This window comes from Setaria italica, chromosome III (assembly GCF_000263155.2).
Source record: "Setaria italica strain Yugu1 chromosome III, Setaria_italica_v2.0, whole genome shotgun sequence".
NCBI classification, from domain to species: domain Eukaryota; kingdom Viridiplantae; phylum Streptophyta; class Magnoliopsida; order Poales; family Poaceae; genus Setaria; species Setaria italica.
Genome location: NC_028452.1, coordinates 27,198,147 through 27,215,638, shown reverse-complemented (window position 1 = coordinate 27,215,638; position 17,492 = coordinate 27,198,147). Strand labels below are relative to the sequence as shown.

The following is a 17,492-nucleotide window of genomic DNA, read 5'->3' as shown; positions in this document are numbered from 1 at the left end:
TTTCTGATCATGATAATAGATATGTCGTCTATATCATAACTATTTGGGCAATCTTTGTTGCTGCTATACTTATCGATCTGTGGCTTAATTCTACTTAGGACAATTACTGCTTACTGGTAGAAATGTTTGATCATACTAGATACCATGACCATGTAATCTATGTGTACCTGCTTCTGTTCCAAACTTGTCCACAACACAGTGAACTAAATTGATGTGTCTATTTTTGGTTTTTTCACCTTTCCAGGCGACTGATACAAGGCTACTAGCAGGCCAACCGCGAGGAAGTAGCAATGGTGCCCACACTGGCATCGTCATCGACTTCGTCGTGCTCTCCCCCACCGGTGTGCCCGTACAATTTCCGCCACAAACGCACCAAGACACCTGCTAAGGCAAGTAACATATCCAGTACTTTTAGATTGTTTAGTTGTATGCCTCCTGGTTATCCGTAGCTCGGTGCAATATAATTGCAGCTCCTGTGTACTCAGATGAATAACCGTGCCAGCTGGGATGAGGGCACGACGAAAACTTTGCTGGACTTGTGCATTGCTCAGAAGAACCAGTTCAATTGGAGCAACAGATGCCTCACTAAGTTGGGATGGAAGAACGTGTACTCAAGCTTCAGGGCACAAACTGGGTTGCATTTGGGCAGCAAGCAGCTGCAGAACAAGCTCAACAACCTGAGGAGAACATTCCTGAGTTGGATGGCCTTGCAAAAGCAATCTGGTTTAGGGCGCGACACACAAACTGGTGGTGTTTCTGCTGATGCCACCTATTGGGAGGAGGACGAACAGGTACGTCCTATGATAGGCCCCTAAGTTACTCGGCATCTTATGTGTACTTTTATGATTTTGGCCTTGATCATTTACTGTTGCTTGAACATTGCAGGACACCAGTGGTGGTGATGCCCCGCCGAGGTCCCAGCCGAGTTCCCAGCCGACTTCTGTTAAGCCTCCACCTTTTCTCAACGAATTGTTTGAGTTGTTTGGCCATGAACCCCAAGACAGGGGCACCTTGCTGACGGCAGGAGGTATTCATGACGCGACACCTAGCGTGGGGACTGAGGGCAATGCAGCGGACTTGGACCAGGACCCCCCTGCTAGTAGTGCTCGTGCCATGTCCAAACGGCTGGTCCGGGAATTCTCTGTGGACAGTCCTACGAAAAAAAAGAAGTGACAACTTGGAGCAGTACATCAGGGAGCTATCCGACAGTGTGGCAAAAAGGAGCCAGCAACGTGCTGACCGTGCCCGGGGGGAAATGGTCCGTTGTATGCAGCTCCTGGTTCAAGATGGTATACAGGAGGGGTCTCCGCTTTACTGCCAGGCTCTTTATTTATGTACTAAGAACGCGGAGTATCGGACGGCGTTTACGGAGATGACAACGAAAGAGGGCCGAATGAACTGGATATAATTCAACTGGGACATGTTGAACAAGAAGTGATTGTGGCATGACTTTGTTTTATTGTAGTGATGTGTACTGATGGGTTTCGAAAATAATGTTTGCACTTGTGTCGGAACAGTAATGTTAGCTTATGTAACATGTCTTGTTCGTTGAACATTTCGTTTTAGTGCTAGTTAAATTCCTTTCAAGTTTGATGTCGTCCATGCTCAGCAATTTATTTCAAGTTAAATGTCCTGGTCACTACATTTCCGTGAAGTGTACTTGTTGCTTTTGGATTAGTACTTTCTGTTAAGTGTACTATCGTTTCTTTCAAGTTCAATGTCATCTCCGTACATCAGTCTACTTGTGTCAGAACTTTTTTACCTTGTGTCAGAACATATTGCTTTGAAGTTATTTGGAATTTTGATGTCTCTTGTGTTAACCTTTTGGACAGGTAGTTCAGTAGGTCATTGGTGGCCCTCCGCTCATCAGTAGGAGGAGCATTGGTTTAATTCTGCGGCAGCTCAAGGAAGGGGGAGAGGCAACTTGACTGGCACTGCACAGGTTCGAAACAAATGCATATGTATAATTCGGTGCAACTACCTATGTGTAAGGTGTGTTTGCTGATGCCCCTCCGATTGTGCATACACAGGTTCAATCAAGTATGAGTAGTGCAGAGGAACAAAACAGTGACACCGGTAGTGACAGCAGCTCCGTGTTCGATCTAAAGTGTTTAGCAGGAGCTGCAGCCGCATATGCGGAGGTTCACAGGAGTCAGCGTCCTAGGCGGAACCCGCCAGTTGACCTGCCACACATGACGGGACGGCAATGGGTTGAGCTGAACCTGCGGGATAGGCGACGGTGCTTCGATAATTTTCGTATGTATCCCGACGCATTCCTTCAGTTGCATGACATGTTGGTTACCAATCATGGATTGAAAACGTCGCAATGGGTAGAATCTGTTGAGGATTTAGGTATGTTCGTGTGGGCGTGTGCGACACAACAGGCTTGCCGTCAAATTAGAGAAAGATTTGACCGGAGTTTGGACACAGTTAGTAGGAAGATGGCGCATGTGGCAAATGTAATGTTTTCATTTGCCCAGACAGTCATCGCTCCAAAGGATCCTGCTTACTCTAAGGTGAATCATAAGCTGAACCAATATGCACCGTTCTTTGATGGGTGCATAGGTGCTCTAGACGGTACACACGTTCCAATACTGGTCGGGCATGAGTCCCGTTTGGATTTTATTAACAGAAAAGGGTGGACGAGCTTCAATGTGTTAGCTATAGTCGATATGGACATGCGCTTCACGTATGTAGGAGCGGGGAGGGCAGGATCCTGTCACGACATGGCGGTGTTGCGGGATTGTATGGTGGCACCGAACTACCCTCATCCACCTGCAGGTATGGTACTTGACTAATTACGGACATGAAACTGCAATTGCAAAATGTGGTGCACTAATGTTGAATATTTTTTATTATCTGTAGGCCGATATTATTTGGTCGACTCGGGCTATGCAGTTCGAGAAGGGTATCTGGGGCCGTATCGAAATACCAAGTACCATCTGGAGGAGTTTAGCAGAAGGTCGGCGGACACATTGGAAGAGAAATTCAACTTTCACCATTCCAGTCTTCGCAATGTGGTCGAACGCGCATTTGGCGTGCTGAAATCCAGGTGGCACATTCTGCGGGAAGTTCCACTATATTCTCGAGAGCGGCAAACGAAGCTTGTTATTGCTTGCTTCGCACTCCATAATTATTTGCTGGACCTTGCCGATGCAAATACTGCAGGTTCGAACATGGCGCGAGCTCCGGACTATGGGGTGTCCGAATGGGTGGCAGCAAATGCTACTCCTGATATGACCAGTGTTCGAGATTGGATTGCGGTGGGAATCTCTTTGATGTAAATGGTGGGTGTATGATGTGTATGTTAATGTTGTAATTTGTATATAACCAATTGTAGTAGTTGTTGTGTACGTTCGTACCCTCCAGTGTGTTGGTTATGTTTGCGCGATAAAATTTGAATGTTGTACATCCTTGAACCGTTACAAATTTAATTTTGAAATGTAGCCGTGCATCCGTAGGGAAAACAGACCGAAAATTCCGAAGGAGCAGCTGCCACCGCTGCCCAGCGCATCCGTAGGGAAAATAATTTATTTTCTTTATCCATAACAACCTATATTTTTTTATTCTCAATAATTTCTGAATGATTTGTAGTCCCACGTCTGACAATAGTTTGATTTTATAAAAAAGAATAGCCAAATGAGACTTGCTTAATTATTTGGTGGACAAATTCTTTTCGAAACAATATAGATGCTTGTTTGCAGTTAATAGTGACTACCTCTAGTTTGGAGCAGGAGTGGCTTCGGCGGCAGCTGCAATCAGCTGAAGCCGCAAGCAACAGCTAGCAGCTGCGCTGCAGCCGCTGGCAGCAGAAGCCAGCAGCGGCAGCCACAACTAGCTCTGCCGAACTGCCTGCTGGCTCCTCTGGCCTTCCGCCTCTAGCCTACCGCGCGCGCCGCCCGTCGTCGTGCCGCCTCGCCCCGCCGCCCAGCTACCCGTCGTCGTGCCGCCTCGCCCCGCCGCCCAGCTACCCGTCGCCGTGCCTGCCAGCTGCCGGCTCCGCCACCTGCGGGCCCTCCCCTGAGGGCACGGTTGGAAACAATCGAGGAGGAGCCGCGGGAGCCGTTTTTTTGGCTCCGCCTCCCCGAAAGGGCTCCTCTTAGCGGGATTCGCGGGGCTCCGCCGCCGGAGCCGGAGCCGGAGCCGTTTCGCCCGGAGCACACCCTTTGGCAGGCTTCGGGAGAAGCCCCTCGAGGAGCCGCTCCCGGAGACCCACCAAACGGGCCCTATGTATGGCACATGGACACGATCAGCAGCCATAATATCTCACTGATCCGATCCGCCTCTCGCAGTCTCGCGCGGCCGCATCACCGGCAACCGCACGCCGGAGACGCAGGAATTCCCATCTCCTCCGGCAGGGTACGGCCGCCTCCTCTCACGCTCATGCTTTCTTTGTTGCCTCCCGTTTTGCCTGGCTTGTCCGATCCTGGCCCTGGATGTCGTGATTGCCTTTGATCCGTTGCGACCGCGAGACCGAGAAGCTGGGGAAATGATCATTCAAACCATCCGTGTTCCTTGTGATTGCTTCACTCCTGTAAAATGTAGATCATATCGTCTTCACTTACAGTGTGAAATGTAAGCCGTATCATCTTCGTTTTTACCCTGTAATTGTAAAGGACTCCTCCCGCAACCACCAATTTGATCTCTAGGACTAGGATCGACACAATGTGCCTTTTTTTTTGTAGTGGGGAAAAGCATTCTCTAGGAGACTAGGACAGCTACTAAGTGTTCCTATCAGACAAGAGCAGATGTGGCCCAGGACGTACGTGGGCTTGAGCCCGGTCCATCAAACGTTTCTAGACGGGTTTGGACAGAGCATAAGTGTCCAACCTAATATGGAAGAAGGCTACGGCGCTACATCTTCATTTGATTTGTTGTCCATCTGCCTTTCGTATTGATGTGTGTCCTTTTCCTATAGATCCACGCGTTGGTGTTCTTTCTGTTGAAGGTTGCAGAAATGGTTGATTCAACGGGAAGCAATGGCTGCAGCACTGTTACAAGGGTGCTATTCTGTGGCCCTTACTGGCCTGCTTCCATTGTCTATACCAGGGAGTATCTACAGAACTATCCATTTATCCAGGTGAGTGGAGATGTTACATTTGAGAATGTATCCAGGAATATCATTTGAGTGTTGCAACTCCAAGATGCATGATTTCTTTTGATTGTTTTTAAGATGCATGTTCGCTTAGCTCATTGCCATCTAATTTTAGTTATTTGTACTAGTAGGTTTAATATAACTGAAAACTAAGTTTGCAGCTCACTGAAAATTCTTATAATTCCACCTCCAGTATACTTATACTGCACAGCAGAAAATTGCGTAATTACTGTTATTTTGTTGGACCTTCTAATTTATAGTTTAACCATGATAGCATTTGATGGCCAGATGTCAATTAAAACAACCAAAATAGAGCATGTTGTGCTTCCCCATTTCAGTACCAAAGCAGATACTGTCATATCAGAGCTGGTGCTGTTCTGAGTATCAAAGCAGCTCCCCATTGTACTCCAAACAAATACATGCATTGGACATTTGAAAAACTGATGATGAATTGATTCTTCTTCACCACAGTAGTAGCAACTGTTAGTGCCTGTCCACCCTCTCTGAAGAAGATTACTCGTAATCAAATTAACAACTTCTGCTTAACGGCTAAAGGAATACTTAGTTCTTTGATAGCATCTTTATTTTCCACATGCCCTAAAAAATGTGATTTCAATGATCTAAATGCATTCTAGGGTTCAGTATTCCACTCCATTAAGACAAAGCCAAGGGATTTCTTCTCCTCATGGTCTGAGTTTTTATTTTTTTTAAACTTGCCTGGTCTGTTTCGTCTTTTTTCATGCTTACATGGACTTTTACATGTGCTCAGCTTGCCTTTCATTTCAAGTTCCTGCATATGAATTACATGAATAATTCTCGATCCTAATATTCCAGTGTAGTACTTTCACCATGAACAGTCTATGTTCTTACAATGAAGTATTGAGCTTGTTTATTGAAAAGAAACAATAAAATAAAAATAAGAGGTATGCCAGATGTGACCCTTTTCATTTTACAGGTTGACGAAGTAGGTCTTGACCAGGTACCTGATGTTATTCAAAATTACCATTTATGTATTGTAAGAAATCGACGCATAGATTCGGATATCATTGCAAGAGCAACCCAGATGAAGATTATTATGCAGAATGGTGTTGGATTAGAAGGTGATTATAAGGATGCTGCTATAGGATCTCCTTAAGATCTCTCAAAATGATTAGGTCCTCTTATAAGTGAGCGATCTTCCGCAGGTGTTGACATAGGGGCTGCTACAGAACACAAGATTAAAGTTGCAAGGATACCTGGGTATACTACAGGAAATGCTGTCGCTTGTGCAGAAATGGCAATCTACCTTACCCTAGGTGTTCTGCGAAAGCAAGTATGGCTACCAGTTTACACCACTTGGAAGTTGAAAATGCTCCTCAAGTACTCCAGTTCTTAAAGCTTCTCTTTGACCCACGTTCAGTACAGCATTCCTTTTCTCATTCAAGCACTTTCACCATTGATTTTACATAATTAAAATGACTACTTTTCCCAAGTTAACAAGCCTAATAATGTATCCAACCAAAAAATAGTTGATGTTGTTGACTTTCTATAGTCTTTCTGGTGCAACCTGGAGCATTATTTCCCACTCCCTTTGTTTTTAAATGTTTGACACCGTTGATTTTGGCTATTTGTCTTATTGGAAAAAGTAGTGCAAATAGGCAAAAAAATATAAGTCATTCTTAAATTACCTCTAATGATAAAACAATTCACAATGAAAATATATGATACTTACAAAGTTCTTTTAATAAGAAGAATGGTCAAATGTACTGTCCAACTGTCCAAAATTCAACTGTATCAAACATTTAAAAACAGAGGGAGTATTATATATATTTATCAAATCTAATAAACATATGAGATTATGAAAGTACTCTTCAAGACAAATACACATATATAATTTTTATGTTTTTGAACTAAATATTCTGAAAGTTGATGCTCGAAGTTTCAAAAGTTTGACCGGATTTTGATCAAATAAAGTATTTTCTATTTATAACCTGTGGTTGTAAATTTTTCATAGTTTTGAATATTGTAAAATGTGTGACGCTCTAGGATTAGGTCCTTGTTTGACAATAACATGTGGTTGCAGTTCTGAGAAGCATAACTATTGATTTTTCATGTCTGAATGTGATTCCATATATGGGTCTCCTGTTTCTTTGCAACTAGAGCAGTTACAGTAAAATATGCCACTGTTAATTTACCGATGGTATAATTCCCGAGGACTTTGTAATATGCTTTCATTGACATGTGTAGAAATCTGGTAAAAAAATGCATGATGGCCATATTAGACCTAAGTTTTCTTTGAAGCGGGGTCCTTAGAACCTAAAAGATTATGCCATCGAACTTAAACATGATTCTTAAAAGGTTACCATTAGTTAGCTAAATAAACCTAAGTTTGCTGCCCTCATACCAATCAATGGGTATTAACTTGCAGAAGGAGATGGATCGTGCTGTTAATCGGAGAGAACTGGGCACTCCAGCCGGAGAAACAATACATGGCAGAACAGTATGCCCATACTGTATAAGTTCGATTCCTTGTTTGATCTTCTTTACATGGAAAGTATCTCATTTGTGTTGTTTTGGACTATCTTGCATTGTATTCGTGATGTACTGCTTAGATCTTTATACTGGGTTTTGGAGCCATCGGCTATGAACTTGCCAAGAGGCTAAGGGTGTTTGGAGTTAAAATTCTTGCTACCAAAAGAAATTGGTCGTCAAACACGTTGCCTTGTGGTAAGCCTAGGTACTTTATGATCATCTTATAACTACATTTTTGTTCTCTTCCTATGGCTTAAAACATTGCCCATGCAGATACTGAAGTACTAGTTGATAAGAAAGGTGGCCTAGAAGATATGTATGAATTTGCCGGAGAAGCAGACATAGTTGTAACGTGCATGGCCCTAACCAATGAAACAGTTAATACTTCTCATAGCCATTTATTCATTAATCTCCCGGAGACAACTTGTATTTTTATTTCATTACTAAGTGATCAAATTTACAGATTGGTATTGTAGGCAATAAGTTCCTCGCAGCAATGAAAAAGGTGAGTGCATTCATTGACCACATTTTTCCATTCATGCTACCAGGTGATAGTAATTTGTCATAAAAAATTCTTGGCATAGTACTGTGTTATAAAAATATTGATAATCAGATGCTATGGTGCCTTCATGGAATACTTTCCCTCTTCTCAACTAGGGATCATATCTGGTTAATATTGCTAGAGGACGCCTACTGGACTATAAGGCAGTGCTTAGTCACCTTGAATCAGGTCATTTAAGCGGTTTAGGAATTGATGTTGCTTGGATGGAGCCATTTGATCCAGAGGATCCAATTCTAAAATTCTCAAATGTTATTATGACACCTCATGTTGCTGGAATCACGGAGTACTCCTTAAGAACTGCAGCAAAGGTATACAGTATGAACTGTGCAACTATCAATCTTTATATTCATCTGATGATATATTAATAGTGCATTAAAATTGAGCAGTACAGAAGCTGCATCGACTTGATCAAAACTCTCTACCTATTTTGCATAAAAAGAATATGACTGACCAAAATACATTTTAGCGTTGTGTAGTGGCTTACTATGAAGTATGGGTTGATAAGATGCATTATTGTTTCCTATTCCGGACATATTCATCTTTACCTAGTTTTGCTCTGCCTTGTGGTGCGGTGCAGATTGTTGGTGATGTTGCACTGCAGCTTCATTCGGGGAAGCCATTCACTGGAATAGAATTTGTGAACTAGATCCAATTTGGCAGGTGCAGGTGTCATACTTTATTTAGGTCCCGTTTTGAATGTTTGAATGATTCACAAATCCTAGTGAGAATTCACCAATTTTTTGCTGAATTATAATAAATTTCCTTTATATTCCTTTGTTACAAACTTGCACATAAGAATTATTGTGCGTGAAGTCTCATTCCTTTGGTCAATGAAACACAAGCCTACTGGCAACATGCCATGCTCAATCATTAAAACACCATCCCATCTACTAGCAATGTGCTGTCAATTGTGATATATTTGCCATCGAATATGTAAAGTGGCTTTGTTTGGTACATGGTGCCTCTGTCATGTGGGGCCGCGCCTATTGCAGGAGGAGGCGTGCCCGTGACATCCGCCGAGCCGCCGGAGGCACACAGGCCGCACAGGCCACGGTCACCACGCCGCATACGGAGGTTGTTTTAGGAAGTGCATAGATTAGTTGGAAAGCCATGCATGTTTACCAGATTTAGGAGCAAGAGTAGCCGGCCATTGGGCCTATAAGAATAATTGTAATCGGAGATTGAGAATCAAGAAAGAACTATTTCCTAATCTCTTTCTCTCTTCTTCACAACAAAGCCTACGGCTGAGGGGCAAAACCTCGCCGGAAACGACGGATCGCGACTACGAACTACGTAGTCGAGGTCCTGCTACCCAGGGGCCTGGTGCCCTTGACAACCTAGTATCACGATCCAGGCGTTCCTCCTCTTCCCGATCAGCCCCACAACCACCACCACCCCCTGTTTCCACCACGCCACCGCCGCCAAATCCTCTCACCGCCATGGGCGACACTGCCGCTGCTCAAGCCGCGCAGGCCGCCATGCAGGCCACCCTGGAGTCCCTGGTGCAGTCCATCAAGACCCTGCACACCTCTGTCGAGGCCAACGCCTAGGCGATCGAGCGCCTCGACGCGGCAGTCGCACCGGTGGGCGGGTCGATGTCCTCGTCGTGCACTGGCTCGGGGGAACACCACCAGGATCGTCCGCCCTGATTCCAAAAAATGGATTTCCCGCGCTATGATGGCAAGTCCGATCCATTGATTTTTATCTATCGCTGTGAATCGTATTTTCATCAGCAGCGAATTATGGAGGAGGAGAAGGTATGGATGGCCTCGTACAACCTAGAAGACGGCGCACAACTATGGTATTACGGATGAGGGCACCCCCTCCTGGCGCCACTTCAAGGAGCTTCTCCACTTGCGCTATGGGCCTCCTCTGCGCTCCAACCCTCTCGGCGCACTGGCAGCATGTCACCGCACCGGGACGGTCGAGGAGTACCAAGACCGCTTCCGAGCCCTGTTGCCGCGCGCCGGCCGGCTGGAGGAGGCACAGTGCATCCAGCTGTTCACCGCCGGTCTCCTCCCACCACTCAGCCACAATGTGGAGATTCACAACCCCCGGTCACTGGTAGCCGCCATGAGCCTAGCTCGCAAGATCGAACTCCGGAACAGCTACGTCGGGCCGCCGACTCACGCGCACGCGCCAGGGCGTGACCGGGCTCTCCTGCCGACACCCGCACCCCGTACCGCGTTTCCGACGTCCCAGCCAAACATGACTGCCATGACCACCGTCACGGTGGAGGGCCGTCCTGTGCGCCGGCTGACCCAGGCGGAACAGGAAGAATGCCGGCGTCTTGGCTATGCTATAACTGCGATGAGAAATTCGGGCGCGGTCATAATCGCGTCTGCCAGCAGTTATTCCTCCTCGACGGAGTGGCAGAGGAGGACGTCGAGGACACGCTGACCACGGAGGCGCCTAGGGTTGAGCAGGACATGCCCCACATCTTCCTCAACGCGATCGCTGGCATCCACTTCAGCGACACCATGCAGATCGTCGTCAAACTGGGGGGTTCGGTCCTCACGGCCCTCCTCGACTCGGGCTCCACCCACAACTTCATCGTTGAGGCTGCGGCGCATCGCTCCGGCCTCCCAATCCAGCACCGCCCCCACTTTATGGCCACAGTGGCCAACGGTGAGCGCGTCTCCTGCCCGGGCGTCCTTCGACAGGCGCCGTTCGTCATCGGCGACGACTTGTTTCACGCCGACCTCTTTGTGATGCCTCTCGCCGGCTATGATCTGGTGTTGGGTACCCAGTGGCTCGCCACCCTGGGTCCAGTACTCTAGGACCTGGGTGCCCGCACAATGACGTTCCAGCGGCAAGGCTGCGCCGTGCGCTGGACGGGCGTGGCGACATCCGGCGCGCCTCACCTTCACACCACAACGGCCAGCGAGTCCTTGCTAGACGAGCTGCTAGCATCCTTCGACGACATGTTTGTGGAGCCCCAAGGCCTACCACCTCCGCGTCCCCGCGACCACAGCATCACCCTCAAGTCGGGCACGCACCCAGTGGCGGTTTGGCTGTACAGGTACCCGGCGTCCCATAAAGACGAGCTAGAGCATCAGTGCCGGGCAATGCTGGACCAGGGCATCATCCGCCGCAGTTCCTCCGCATTCGCCTCACCGGTCCTTCTGGTGAAAAAGGCAGACAGCGCATGGAGGTTATGCGTTGACTACCGGGCGTTGAACGCGCTCACGGTAAAGGATGCCTTCCCCATACCCGTGGTGAACGAACTCCTCGACGAGCTGCACGGCGCCAAATTCTTCACCAAACTGGACCTACGTTTGGGCTACCACCAGGTCCGGATGCGGCCCGACGACGTCGACAAAACTGCGTTCCGCACACATGATGGCTTGTACGAGTTCCTCGTCATGCCGTTTGGACTGTGCAATGCTTCGGCGACATTCCAAGCTCTCATGAATGACGTGCTGCGGTCCTTCCTTCGCCGGTTTGTGCTTGTGTTTTGTGATGATATTTTGATTTACAGCACCTCATGGAGAAACCATCTACGGCACCTTTGCGTCATGCTCACCCTCCTGCGCCAGCACTAGCTCTTCGTCAAACTCTCCAAGTGCGCGTTCGGGGTGTCCTCGGTCGCCTACCTTGGCCACATCATCTCCGCCTCGGGCGTCGCTATGGACCCAGCCAAGGTACAGGCCGTCCACGCTTGGCCGGTGCCCCGCTCCGCGCGCGCCGTCCGCGGCTTCCTCGGCCTCACGGGGTACTACCGCAAGTTCGTCCACGACTACGGCGCGATCGCGGCTCCACTTACGGCGCTCCTCAAAAAGGAGGGCTTCTCCTGGAACGACGCCGCAGCACATGCCTTCGACGCGCTCAAGCGGGCAGTCACCTCAGCCCCAGTGTTGGCGCTGCCGGACTTCGCCAAGGAATTCATCGTTGAGCATGATGCCTCCACACATGGTTTCGGGGTGGTGCTCATCCATGACAAGTACCCGGTGGCCTACTTCAGCCGCCCCGTCACCCCACGTCACCGCTCCCTCGCCGCCTACGAGAGGGAGCTCATCGGGCTGGTTCACGCCATCTGACACTGGCGGCCGTACCTCTGGGGGCGCCGCTTCCTTGTCCGGACGGACCACTTCAGCCTCAAGTTTCTCCTGGACCAGCGGCTGGCGACCATTCCTCAGCACCATTGGGTGGGGAAGCTCCTGGGCTTCGACTTCTCAGTCGAATATAAGCCCGGCGCGGCTAATACAGTGGCGGACGCGCTGTCACGGCGTGACACAGCCGAGGGAGCCCTCACAGCCATCTCAACGCCGCGGTTCGACTTCGTCGAGCGCCTCCGTCAGGCCCAATCCTCCGAGCTGGCGCTGGTGGCCCTGCGGGACGAGATCCACGCGGGTACACGCGGCGCTCCGTGGGCATTGGTCGACAACATGATCACCTTCGTCAACCGCCTCTACATCGCACCGGCATCCCCACTGCTGCTCGAAATTGTGACGGTGGTCCACAACGCCGGCCATGAGGGCGTCCAACGCACACTGCACCGACTTCGCCGCGACTTTCACGTCCCCAACATGCGACAGATCGTCCAGGACTTGGTGCGTGCATGCTCGACATGCCAACGCTACAAGTCAGAGCACCTCCATCCAGCGGGACTGCTCATGCCACTGCCCATCCCGACGGGCGTTTGGACCGACATCACCCTCGACTTCATGGAGGCCCTGCCCCGGGTGGGTGGTAAGTCCGTCATCCTGACTGTGGTGGATAGGTTCAGCAAGTACTGCCACTTCATTGCCTTGGCGCACCCCTACTCTGCCGAGTCAGTCGCACTAGAGTTCTTCCGCGACATCATGCGCCTCCATGGCGTGCCGCAGTCGATGGTGTCCGACCGGGATCCGGTTTTCACGTCCACGTTTTGGCGTGAGCTGATGCGCCTGGTGGGCACCCGGCTACATATGACGACGGCCTTCCACCCCCAGTCTGAGGTCGCCAATCGGGTGATCGTCATGTACCTGCGATGTTTCATGGGCGACCGGCCACGACAGTGGCTCCGTTGGCTGCCATGGGCCGAGTACATCTACAATACGGCCTATTAGACGTCTCTACGCGACACGCCGTTCCGCGTAGTCTACGGCCGTGACCCCCCCACCATTCGGTCCTATGAACAGGGTGAAACTCGGGTCGCCGCCATGGCCAAGAACATGGAGGAGTGGGATGCCTTCCTACAGGACGTCCGCTACCACCTTGAACAAGCACAGCAGGTCCAGAAGCACTACTACAACAAGCTCCACTGTCCCGTCGCGTACAAAGTGGGCGATTGGGTCCTGCTTCACCTCCGGCAGCACGCGGTGTCATCCTTGTCGTAGTCCACGGCGGGCAAGCTCAAGCCCCGCTACTTCAAACCCTATCGCATCGTCGTTATGATCAACGACGTCGCCGTCCGACTGGAGCTGCCACCACGTGCTAGAGTGCACGACGTGTTCCATGTCGGCGTCCTGAAGAAGTTCGTGGGGTTGCCTCCGGCCGCTCCGCTACCACTCCCGGCCATTCACCATGGCGCCATCACTCCGGAGCCAGAACGAGCCCTTCGCACTCGGCTGGCGCGTGGCGTACGCCAGTTATTGGTGCACTGGAAAGGGGAACCGGTGGCATCAGCAACATGGGAAGACCTTGACTCGTTCCACGACAAGTATCCATCATTCCAGCTCGAGGACGCGCTGGACGTCGAGGGGGGGAGAGATGTCATGTGGGGCCACGCCTATTGCAGGAGGATGCGTGCCCGTGACATCCGTCGAGCTGCTGGAGGTGCACAAGCCGCACAGGCCACGGTCACCACGCCGCATACGGAGGTTGTTTTAGGAAGTGCATAGATTAGTTGGAAAGCCATGCATGTTTACCAGATTTAGGAGCAAGAGTAGCCGGCCATTGGGCCTATAAGAATAATTGTAATCGGAGATTGAGAATCAAGAAAGAACTATTTCCTAATCTCTCTCTCTTCTTCACAACAAAGCCTATGGCTGAGGGGCAAAACCTCGCCGAAGACGACGGATCGCGACTACGAACTACGTAGTCGAGGTCCTGCTACCCAGGGGCCTGGTGCCCTTGACAGCCTCTATCACCAGCACACGGTGGGGTGTGGTAGAGGACATTAAGGCTTAATTTGGAAGGACGTGGCTAGTTAGCCCAGGGTAGATATGCCCCTGCGGGGTTTTTTCTGGACTTTCAAATCCCTCCCCAACCCGAGCCCCCGTCCCCTGTCCGCTTTTGGAAGACTGGACTCCAGGGTGGACATCCCCTGCTTCCATTGCACCATATTTACCACTACATAATCAACTGGACCAAGAAAATTCGAGGAAAAAATAAAAAATCAACAAAAGAAAAAAATACATAATCAAGTTCACTCAAATCCAAGTGCACAGTTATAATTATTCATACATAATCAAGTGGATTTACACAATGCAAAGAACAAAACATCCCAGACAAAATAGTGTTCCTCTGTCCAGACATCCTCAAACTGCATGAATAAACTGCATTGTATGAATTGTGCATGCTAATCAAAATGGAGATACATGCAGGGCAAATTACACTCCACATTCATGAGATAAATAGATGTAATTCCATCACAGAAATAGGATAACCTTCTGGAAGCAACATGCCCTCTACAAGTAACACAAAAATAGACAAAATAGTGTTTCTCAGATGCGAATGATGAAGGCCACTTCACTTTTCTCTGATCATGTGTTGCTTCCGCCAAGTCCTCTACAAGTAACACAAAAAGACCGCTTTGGTTCACTTGTACTTTGCCTCCAAGCCAATGCCATCTACAATACGCTCTCATAATGCCACCTATTTCATACCACAAGGATCACATAATGCCATTTGGAACCATAAGACCTGAAGGAACAACCGTCTAAATTAGTGGTAGCAATCAGCCACAGATAAATAGCAGACAATGCGGTTCCCATTCTCCATAAACCAACAACACTTGTGCCAGTGTAGAAGTTGTCAACTTTGAACCAACATGCTTTGAGTAACGGAACCAACATGTAGAAGGACAAGAACAAAATAATGCAACATTTGCTTGTAAAATATGCCTAAGCAATAATTCCAAACAACAGAATCTAAGCTTACAAAAATTCATGACAGTTCTGAATACTCTTACTGCAGCATAGATGAGCTGAATAAAATAAAGAGCACACTTGTAAAAAACAAGAACAGCACTAAAATAATAACAGAAGCAATGAACAGCAAGATGAAAGCATTACCTTCATACAATAATTCCAAGCTGTTATATAAAGGAAATGGCTTCTTGCGGAACTTGGCAACTTTATGGTTATCCTATTGAAGTTCAACAAAAACATATAATTAGATGGTTTGTATAAAGGTTAGCTGTTATATAAAGGGTTGTTATATAAAGTTGATTCTCCATTTAAGAGACCTAACCTTAATTAACTTTTCCTAACCATTTGGCTCTGCAATAATCATACCCAAAATGTCGTTCCAGCCAACACCACTTTTCCTCGCTTCTTTTATTATCTTATAACTTTCTTTTAGCCCTTTCTCCTTGTCTTGCACTTGTTGCTTTGTAAAATGTGTCGTTGGAAACAAATCATTGAATTTGTTTGTGATATTCCTCCAACCTTTAGCTGTCCAGCCATTTTGTGCCCTGTAATTGAGATATTGACATGCTCTTTCATTACATTCACCAGCCCTTTCTCATACGTGTAGCTCCATGCAGCCCTTGTACCCTGGGACGTTGATATTGCTAAAAAATGGTGAAAGATAAATATAAGCTAAAATTCTAGAAATATAAATGTAAGGTAAAATGCTGAACAATGCTCCAAATTACCATCTAATTATTATAGGCAGCCCACATCGCTTGCGCGATTTGATCTCGTAATGTGTTGCCATCACTCGATTCTATCTCACTTGGATAACTGTTATCCCCCTCCAGCATATCAACAAAAGTGGTTGGATTGATATATTGTGGTCGGTGATCTAGCCAATTATCTTGCCCATTGTGCGCTCTAATTATATTGTGAAATACCGCTGCTGCTGCAGGAATCTTGATCTGAGTCTCAATTTGGATAGTGTGTTCCCACTTTCAGAATCAGAAACTGTTTTTCAACACCCCAAATGCTCTTTCAATATGATTCCGAAGTTGTGCATGCCGATGATTAAACAACTCCTTGTAGTTTGCATACTCATTTCTCTATGATGATCCACGCCTTCTAAACTCGCCAAGGTGGTACCTAACTCCTCGCTACGGTGCTATGAATGATGGAGTGTTAGCATATCCGCCATCTATAAGGTAGAATTTCCCTAGCGGTACATGAAACCCCTTCGTAAGAGCAGAACATAGGACTCCTGCATCAGACGCAGATCCTTCCCACCCACTAGAGATGAAAGTGAATTTGAGATCAAAGTCACAAGCGAACATAACATTCTGGGACAATGTCCCTTTTCTATTTCTAAAAGGAGGGGCCTTATCTTCATTGATAGTAATAGGGATATGTGTCCCATCGATGGCGCCAATTCAGTTCTGCATGTAAAAAGGAACCTAAAATTGTTGGAATAGTATGTTTGGAATGATACAAGGGCAAGCAACATATATAACTAACCTGGAAGAACGGCATGAATCGAGGGTTTGATAAAATCTTGGCCTGTGTTTGGTTTGGATTTGGAAGCTTGATGAATCTATGAGTCAATGTTGGAATTATATTGAAGATCTCATTGACTTTCCTATGAATTGTCTCACCGCTGTGTTGGAATGCTTTCTTCAGCGTTTCAATGCTAGCATTACAGGAGAGCATGAACAAAAACATTCCTAATTGCTCCTCAATCTTAACACCGCGTGTGTCGCGTAATAAGTTTTCTGCTCTGAGAAGATTTGCTATAGCTCTAAAGATCTCAACCTCCATTCTAAACTCTGACTTGCACCAATTTTCGTGGCCTTCTAGGATTTCTTTGACCTTTGTGGCACCAGGAAGAGATGACGTGTGTTCTGGCATCTTTTCATCATAGAGATATGACATGACAGCAGGGACAATAACAAAGAAAAGTTCATCGTCCAATTCTTCCTCATCTAACATGAACTGCCTAACATCCTCCTCCTAAGAACCGGCCATTATCTATTATATAGGGAATAGGGATAATATTATTAACTAGAATATAATATAACTAAAAACAAGAATTATAACTGACGTGCCAAACATAAAAGAAGAGTTCTCTGAACTGCAATATTTAAAAGAAGAGTTCAGTTTGGATTGCTATCTGGATTGCAATACATGAACTGCCAATTCCTGAAGAAAAGGAAAAGACATGACTGGATTGCAGTCTTTTTAAACTTGGATCATGTTGGAAGTACTC

General features: G+C 47.4%; 2 protein-coding genes and 1 pseudogene across 2 annotated transcripts; 2 read left to right on the top strand and 1 right to left on the bottom strand.

Annotated features, from left to right (window-relative positions):
- The first annotated feature begins 271 nt into the window (after window positions 1-271).
- LOC111256756 (L10-interacting MYB domain-containing protein-like) lies at window positions 272-815 on the top strand. The gene is made up of 2 exons (XM_022825269.1): window positions 272-389; window positions 486-815. Exons 1-2 carry the CDS (start codon window positions 291-293, stop codon window positions 813-815), a joined length of 429 nt encoding a protein of 142 aa, XP_022681004.1. The 5' UTR covers window positions 272-290.
- A 4,108-nt stretch (window positions 816-4,923) lies between these two features.
- LOC101781724 (hydroxypyruvate reductase) lies at window positions 4,924-8,947 on the top strand. Its single transcript, XM_022825048.1, has 9 exons — window positions 4,924-5,080; window positions 6,051-6,195; window positions 6,280-6,407; window positions 7,503-7,574; window positions 7,687-7,801; window positions 7,880-7,983; window positions 8,070-8,111; window positions 8,264-8,476; window positions 8,746-8,947. Exons 1-9 carry the CDS (start codon window positions 4,958-4,960, stop codon window positions 8,812-8,814), a joined length of 1,011 nt encoding a protein of 336 aa, XP_022680783.1. The 5' UTR covers window positions 4,924-4,957; the 3' UTR covers window positions 8,815-8,947.
- A 7,548-nt stretch (window positions 8,948-16,495) lies between these two features.
- LOC105913988 lies at window positions 16,496-17,251 on the bottom strand (annotated as a pseudogene).
- Window positions 17,252-17,492: the final 241 nt, after the last annotated feature.